The 8,916-nt window shown below is 44.4% G+C and overlaps 1 protein-coding gene across 1 annotated transcript; it reads left to right on the forward strand.

The window, feature by feature from the left end:
- Positions 1–696: 696 nt before the first annotated feature.
- Positions 697–2,569, forward strand: LOC112080710 (serine/threonine-protein kinase haspin). The gene is made up of 2 exons (XM_070442670.1): positions 697–1,857; positions 2,333–2,569. The coding sequence occupies exons 1-2, from the start codon at positions 943–945 to the stop codon at positions 2,567–2,569; spliced, it is 1,152 nt and encodes a 383-aa protein (XP_070298771.1). The 5' UTR covers positions 697–942.
- Positions 2,570–8,916: the final 6,347 nt, after the last annotated feature.

Here is an 8,916-nt window from a genome sequence, read left to right on the forward strand (position 1 = left end):
GGCTTGATGATAAGCAGCTTGTGGAGTCGCACTGGAGCCAGCTTCTAGCTCCAGTTGTCGGATCCTRACCTCCTTGTCGGCTTCTATTTTCCTAATTTCAAGATCAAAATACATTTGTCTCTCCTTATCTTGTTGCTCCATTTCTAACTGGGCCAGCCTCACCTTCAGCCTAGCGGTCCCGTCTGAACGACSTGAAGCAGAAGATAAAGGATCATATCGAGGCAATGTAAAGYGGGTACGAGCAACCTCTTCCTCCGCCCTGTCCTCCGACTTGGCATCGGAAGGTCCACCCGTCTCCTCTCCTTGCAATGAGAGAATTTGTTCTCTCACTAATCCAGCCCTGATTAGTATTAAAAGCTCAGCCTTTAGGGCTTTCTCAGGGATAACAAATCCATAATGGGCAGCTATAGCTAAAAGGTCTACTTTATGAAACCTCACCAAACAATCAATAGAGGGCGCTTCAAAAAACTTGGAGATGGCTGAGGCAGCCATCTTGTACACAACAATCTACTGAACATACAAACTAAACAAGTCATCCAAACTCACAACCTACCATCACACCTCAATCACTAACCACAGAGAGCTCAGTGCAGCAGGGTCCGGTGGGTTTAATGGAATCCCGGATGAGCCCCCATTATGTTAGAATAAAGAAAGCGCCAGAACGGTGCAGTCAAGAAGATAACCTTTGTGTCCGTTTCAATTTACTACTACAGGTATCCAATCTATCAGACTGTATGGTATTGGGGACTCCAGTAGGTGGTAACAGACTCCATCTGTCGTCTCTGCTGGTCAACCTCACTCCGGAGACACACTCGAGTCGCCTCAAAGCTTCTCTCTCCCTACACAGGAAGACCAAAATGTTCCTGACTCCTAAGAGGTCTCACTACCTGCTGTTTTCTCCTGAGGCGGAGCTAGGGGTGGGGCTAGAGGCGGAGCTAGGTGATGTTTGTCAAAAACTGTTCTCGCCGCACGCCCCGCTCACCAAACCTCCGTTCACAGATACCAGGGGGTACTCCTCTGAGTGTGTATTCGTTAGACGGAGAGCTGTCTGATGACCAGAAGGTCTATTCAGAGTGTAATCAGACAGGACCTCTGGGCTTCCAGGACTGTCTCCCAGAAGCCAGGATGAAGCTGTGTAGGAAGATCGGAGAGGGGACCTTCGGAAAGGTCTTCAGTACCGCCAACGCCGCTGGAGACGTGGTCGCTCTCAAGACCATCCCAGTAGAAGGATGTGACCAGGTGAATGGAGAGGAACAGAAAACCTTTGGAGAAATCCTCCATGAGATCATCATCTCCAAGGAGCTGACCCGTCTAAAGGAGAAGAAACACAACCAGACCTCTGGCTTCATCGGACTGAAGGATCTCCAATGTGTCCAGGGCTGCTACCCTCCAGGCCTGCTGAAAGCCTGGGACTCCTTCAACACACAGAGAGGATCAGAGAATGACCAACCAGATTTCTTCAGTGAGGAGCAGCTGTTTCTAATCCTGGAGTTTGAGTTTGGAGGCAGTGACCTGGAGAACAGTAATGGACAGCTGGCGTCGGTGTTGGTAGCTAAGAGTATCCTCCATCAGGTGACTGCTGCTCTGGCTGTGGCTGAACAGGAGCTCTGCTTTGAACACAGAGACCTCCGCTGGGGTAATGTGTTGGTCCAGTCCACTAAGGAGAAGGAGGGGAGTTTCCTCCTCAATGGGACAAACCATTCCTTAAAGACCAGGGGGGTGAGCGTACGCATCATCGACTACTCCCTCTCCAGGCTCGAGATCGATGGTCTCAGCGTGTCCTGTGATATCTCAGAGGATGAGGAGCTGTTCCAGGGAAATGGAGACTACCAGTTTTGTCAGGATTTGGCCAGGATTGTTCAGGTTTTGGTCACTAGATGCCCCCATTGCGCCTTTTTTGAACCTTTTGTTTTTCTCTTGTTCTTATTATTATTTGCACCTGTGTGTCATTTCCTTGTTGGTATTTAAACCCTGTGTGTTCCTCAGTTCTTTGCTCAGTGTTTGTATGTTAGCACCCAGCCATGCTGTGAACATGTATTTCTCCAGTTGGATTTTCCTGAGGTACTCTGGTTTTGTTCTTGTTTGTTTTTGATTATTCTTTTGAGGTTTGTTTTTTTCCCTGCTGTTCTTACCACTTTGTGGATTTTCTTTGTAGCTTGGTGGATATTCATTTTTTCTCTTGGCATTACTTTTTGACGTTGTGGATTTATATTTTTTGCCTGAAGACTTTTTTCCCTTTATTAAACCACCATCTCTAGTACTGCTGTGTCTGCCTCATCTTCTGGGTTCTGCTGACTATTAGTGACTGTTTCTCACACCGGGTCCTGACAAGTTTGACATCTACAGACTCATGAGACAGGAGAACAGTAACATGTGGGGTGACTACCATCCCTCCTCCAATGTGTTGTGGCTCCACTACCTGAGCTCCAAGCTGCTGACGATGACCTATAGGGGTCGAGGGGGGCGGGGCGTCAAGCAGGTCAGGGTGGACCTGCAGCGTTTCCACGACGATGTCCTCACCTTCCGATCTGCCTCTGACATACTGTACAACTGTGGCCTGTTCCAATGAGTGTGTGTGTGTGTGTGGACATGTTTAACCATTCTTGTGGGGACCAGAAGTCCCTACAAGAATAGTAAACGAACAAAAAGTTGACCAGCTGGGGATATTAGTCCTCACAAGGTCAAATGCTATTTCTAGGGGGTTTAGGGTTAAGGTTAGAATTAGTGTTAGGGTTAGAATTAAATTAAATATTAAGGTTAGGAGCTAGGGTTAGTTGTAGGGTTAGGGTTAGGAGCTAGGGTTAGGTTTAGGGTTAGGATAAAGTTTAGGTTTTTGGGTTAGGGTTAGGGTTAAGGTTAGGGTTAGGGTAAGAGTACGGGTTAGGATTAGGGTTAGGTTTAGGGAAAATAGGATTTTGAATGGGACTGAATTGTATGTCCCCACAAGGTTAGCTGTACAAGACTGTGTGTGTGTGTGTGTACTGCCACATATTGTTGTTGTTAGCTTGGTTAGCAGGATGCTAAGTGGTTAGCAGGATGCTAGTGGTTAGCAGGATGCTAGTGGTTAGCAGGATGCTAGTGGTTAGCCCTAGCAGTAGTCTATAGTAGTACTGTGTAAGATCCAGTCGTAACCTTTTTGGAGGTGAAATCTTCTTGTGTACAATATTTATATTGTGAGTGTGTGTGTGTGTGTGTGTGGACGTGTTTAACTATTCTTGTGGGGACCAGAAGTCCCTACAAGAATAGTAAACGAACATTACTTTTTGAATGCACTGTATCAGATCAGTTTTCAGCATTAGTTTCGGTGGATTATTTTTATATTACCAAACACGTTTTGTTTAATGATAGACAGGCTATGAATTGACTAGTGTTTATGAAATTGTCTTTTAATGCTAGATTCATTGTTTTAGTCATTGATGAATTAATTTTAATAATTGTTGAAGTAAAAATTGTTACGCACGCCTCTGAGAAGAAGGAACGCAACACCCTGCTGCAACTCAACTCCCCGTGAAGCAAAAGAGGTATGAACTGTAGGTGCGAGAAAGGACGACAAAGGCAGAATTTACCGTTTACTAGGATTTATTTCCTACACGGTAAAATGGGGAAAAGGGGCTGGACGGAACCAAAGCAAAGAAAGTAAATATCAAAGCTCCCCCTCTCCTATCTAACCTGCCTACCCACTTAACTTACCTAACTTAGCACCACCTGGTGCCCTAACCTAAATACAGGGGGTGGTCCGCCCAGGTCTTACCTAGTGTGCCTAGACAGTGAATATACTACGGGTATATGTATGCCCGCGGGCCTCTTGCCTAAGCACTCCCTAGGTGCCTTCCCCTTCCCCCCTGGGAACAAATGAAACAGAATATTTATAAACAATTTCACAAACACTCAGAAACACAGGATGAGGCTCTGTCTGACTGAGCAACAAACTCACAGAATATACCAACTGCTCCCAGCAACAACTAACACAGTAAATTACCCCAAAGCCATCAGCCTCCTCTCTCAGCAAATATCTCTCTCAATCAAACTCTCTGCATTCCTCAGCCTTCAATGATCTCTCGCTGCCTATCCTCTCTCATGATGTCTCTTCTGAACAGAACACTGGCTTTTATATCTTCAGGTGGCAATAGTAATTAAAGTCAGCTGCTTCTTGACGAGGGGGCGGGGTCAGCTCTCCAATCATCAATTAGCCATTGAGTCGACCAATCAGCTGGTTGGGGAGAACTCAGGAATTTCTCCTGAAACACACACACTCAAATACAAACCAGAACACAGAAACTGGGGCACGTAACAGCCACAGATGTCTCAAGTTTTGAGGGAGTGTGCAATTGGCATGTTGACTTCAGGAATTTCCACCAGAGCTGTTGCTAGAGAATTTAATGTTCTCCAAGGTCATTTTATAGAATTTGTCAATATGTCCAACCAGCCTCATAATCACACACCACATGTATTGTGTCGTGTGGGCGAGCGGTTTGCAAATGTCAACATTGTAAACAGAGTGCCCCATGGTGGGGTTATAGTATGGGCAGGCATAAACTATGGACAACAAACGCAATTGCATTTTATCGATAGCAATTTGAATGCACAGAAATACCGTGAAGAGATCCTGAGATCCATTGTCATGCCCTTCATCCATCACCTCATGTCCGCCGCCATCACCCATGTCACAAGGATCTGTACACAGTTCCTGGAAGCTGAAAATGTTCCAGTTCTTCCATAGCCTGTATACTCACCAAATATGTCACCCATTGCGCATGTTTGGGATGCTCTGGATGAACATATACGACAGCATGTTCCAGTTCCCGCCAATATCCAGCAACTTCGCACAGCTATTGAAGAGGAGTGGGACAACATTCCACAGGCCACAATCAACAGCCTGATCAACTATACGCAAAGGAGATTTATCGCACTGGATGAGAGAAGTAGTGGTCACACCAGATCATGACTGGTTTTCTGATCCATGCCCCTAATTTCTTTTTTTAAAGGTATCTGTGACGAARGGATGCATATCTGTATTCCCAGTCATATGAAATCCATAGATTCGGGTCTCATTGGAAATGGAATTGTTGCATGTTGCATTTAGATATTTGTTTAGTATAGAATCCAGAACGTTAGTTAATTTGGGCTGTAGGGCTGGCTAGATCACTAGCTACGCTTGATAGGGGGGTAAAAGCTAACTGGTAGCATAGCTAGCTAACATATAACTAAATTGCCTTCCCTTCTGAGAAAATGTTTGACCCCCTATCAAGCCTCAAGGTGACAGCTGATATTTTAAAATGTTGAGGTGTATTTTGTATTACTGCTTAATATAAGCTAGCTAGCTAACTTAGCGAACTATCTAACGAGCAACTTGGCTAGCTAGCTAGGTTGTTCCAGTTAGTTTTTTCGTCATGAATGAAGCAGGTAGAGTAGCTGCCTTGTGGTATGGTTAAGTGAAATGACAATATTTTCTTGCAATAAGAACACAATTTTGATGAATGATTTATGCATTGACAGTTTGGTATGAATCACAGACCTACGCTACCACCATGTTGGGTCTGGAATGCGAGGACTGCTGCTGATGGCCCAATCTGCACCCATAGCATCCATCGTCCATAACAAACAGGGCAGGCAGAGGTATTGAGGGTGTGCAACTTTTCTTTTCTTTTAAATAAATACAATTCATTTTTAGCAAAGATTGGCCTACATTTGCATCTTTACAGAAAACATGTGTTGGAGCTCTGGATTATTATTGTTAATTTCGTTGAATTATTGTTGATCAAATATAATAATTTTACTCCCCTAAATTATTTACTGCCCTTTTTTTCGGCCCTTTTAAGAACCATGGCTGAAAATTAACTTGAAAATAAAACCATGGTTCCTCTAAAACTCCTGTGTGTGTGATTACGTAGCTATACTTGAACCGCAAATCTACTTCAAATGGTCCTTCGGGCGGTATAGAGAGAGTAATCACACAGTGACCTATGGAGATCATGAGTTCAGACCCCAATGATGTGCTCCAAAGTACAATGGACATGGCTGGACGGGATGGCCTTTCCTTAGTCAGTATGCCAGTACACTAAGATGACCCCCTTCCTCATGCACTAGGGGACTCCAACAGCAGCTGGTGCGTCTTAAGAGGGTTAGGCGCCCCCCTGACTTCTATGGAATAGGACGTCTAACAACGTCCAATACTGAACGAGCATGCAGTGCAAAAAGTAAAAGGTCAATAGGTCAACTGCAACTTCACAAAGCTGACCTCTTTCAGTCGACATTCCTTCACAGGCAGTTGTGCCTCCCTGAGTGACCTACAAACCAGTATTCTAGGGGAGAAACAAGACGGATACACTTGAGTAACTGAAAAGACAAATGGTGGAGGAGGAAACATTGGATGCACAATACCTTCGGATTGATGATCAAGCCAAAGCCTCTAAAAGGGTACAGGAGGCAGCAACTAGGGAAAAGGTTGCTAGGAGACTAAACTTTGAATCCGCCAAGCTGAACTCGAACTCTCTTCAGCACAGCTTGTTTTCAGCTTTATACAATATAACATCTTGGATGATAAAGCAGCCACTGCTCCTAGACTATCAACATATCAATCTAGCTCTCCAGCTAGGCCCTCACTAACTCCCTCATTAGCTCCTGCTCAAGATGCTATGCTAACTCATCCTCAATCTCTGCTAGCCCCTGGCCATGCTATGCTATTCCCTTTCCAACCACGTGCTAGCTTCACCTCCGCTAGCCCCAGGTCAATCTGTGCTGGCCCCACCTCAACCTCTGCTAGCTGCCAATATGGTAGATCTCTTCATAGCATCAACCCAAGGGATACCAAAGCAATCATTGCCAACCTTCAGAAGTGGAAGGGAGAGTGATTTCACACTTCTCAAGATGTCCTTGGACAGTCTCCTGAACAATCATCCTCACCTCACGGAACAATATAAATATCAGGTTCTCTTGAATCATATCCAATTCCCAGGTGCACACAAACTGGTCAAGGCCTGTATGCATGAAGCCAGGCTCTACACCAGGGGTTCCCAAACCTTTTCACTCAGATCCCCCTTCCAGCATTGGGGAACATCCCCCCACTGTGCACACATGCTCTCTATATATATGGGCACAAGCATTGTTCATGACACAAACTGTGCAATTTGATACATTTTGCCATGTCTAATGTGTATTCATGTGATATTTGAGTTACTCAAACTTTACTACAAAATCTATGGGCTAAAAAACGTAGCTAAAAAACATTACCTGACACGGGATAGTTGAGTGGTCATCAACCTTTTMWGWSMKGAMKMCMRTRTSWYWKWKAAWYRYKYKSSKGAMKWKKKSRMTTTTTTWAWTTTTTWAKKWMYKRTWAAAAAAATGTGAGCCTATGCAACATTAACCTATTTAACAGTACTGTAGTAATGAGGTGTGTATAGTTGGCTATAGACCCAAAGCACTACAGAGGGTAGTGCGTATGGCCCAGAACATCACTGGGGCTAAGCTGCCTGCCATCCAGGACCTCTACACCAGGCGGTGTCAGAGGAAGGCCCTAAAAATTGTAAAAGACCCCAGCCACCCCAGTCATAGACTGTTCTCTCTACTACCGCATGGCAAGCGGTACCGGAGTGCCAAGTCTAGGACAAAAAAGGCTTCTCAACAGTTTTTACCCCGAAGCCATAAGACTCCTGAACAGGCAATCAGACGGCTACCCGGACTACTTGCATTGTGTGCCACCTCAACCCCTCTTTTTACGCTGCTGCTCCTCTCTGTTGATCATATATGCATAGTCACTTTAACTATACAATTGGGCTGACCAACCAGTGCTCCCGCACATTGGCTAACCGGGCTATCAGCATTGTGTCCCGCCACCCGAAAACCCCTCTTTTACGCTGCTGCTACTCTCTGTTCATCATATATGCATAGTCACTTTAACCATATCTACATACTACCTCAATCAGCCTGACTAACCAGCGTCTGTATGTAGCCTCTCTACTTTTATAGCCTCGCTACTGTATATAGCCTGTCTTTTTACTGTTGTTTTATTTCTTTACTTACCTATTGTTCACCTAACACCTTTTTTGCACTATTGGTTAGAGCCTGTAAGTAAGCATTTCACTGTAAGGTCTACACCTGTTGTATTCGGCGCACGTGACAAATAAACTATGATTTGATCACACCGGTAATAGATCTGTTGATGTTGTATTACTTGTGACACAGTTTCAGGGGGCGGCATTTGAACATAAACGCCTTCTGGAACATGTGAACTTTAATGTGCCGTAATAACAAACTTGTATGCCATCTGTAAAGACAAATAAAATTGTTAAATTACAAGCCTAGTTGGTTTAGCCATTTAATAAGCGAGCAACCTTCCCGCTAGCCATGATTTGTTGAGATAATGAGTGGGCTGGACATGCCGAGAGATAAGTTCAGATTGGACTGCCATGTAACACGCGTATGTCTATAATATGAGCTGGTCAATATGTGTAGGCTTTTTTGCAAGATATCACGAAGTAGAACTGCATAAATGTTTCTCTCCACTTTCTGGAGGACCGAATTTTGAAATCAATGGAATTAGAGTATGATAGCTAAGGAGATGGAGAAAATTCTGACGCTTGATTGCAAATATGCAGACGGAGTCGAAAAGAGAATACACAGAAAGAAGGCAGTTGTATAAAACACCGGTCTCCGGATTACATCTTCAAACTAAGGGCAACCATGGCATCTCTGACAGGGAGGGGGAAGCATCCATCCATGTATAGGTTAAGAGAGTCTAGCTAGCTACATTTTCAGATATTATAATTTTGTCAGAAAGTCATTTTCATTTCAAGTTAAAGTGTACTGTTAGCTAGCTAACGTTAGCTGGCTGGCTAGCTAGCTAACATTACGTGTATGATCTGTGTAGTAATATTATTTGTATCTCAGAGCCATGTGCATAGCTAGTTATAGCCT

The sequence above is a fragment of the Salvelinus sp. IW2-2015 genome, unplaced genomic scaffold (assembly GCF_002910315.2).
Source record: "Salvelinus sp. IW2-2015 unplaced genomic scaffold, ASM291031v2 Un_scaffold16446, whole genome shotgun sequence".
NCBI classification, from domain to species: Eukaryota; Metazoa; Chordata; class Actinopteri; order Salmoniformes; family Salmonidae; genus Salvelinus; species Salvelinus sp. IW2-2015.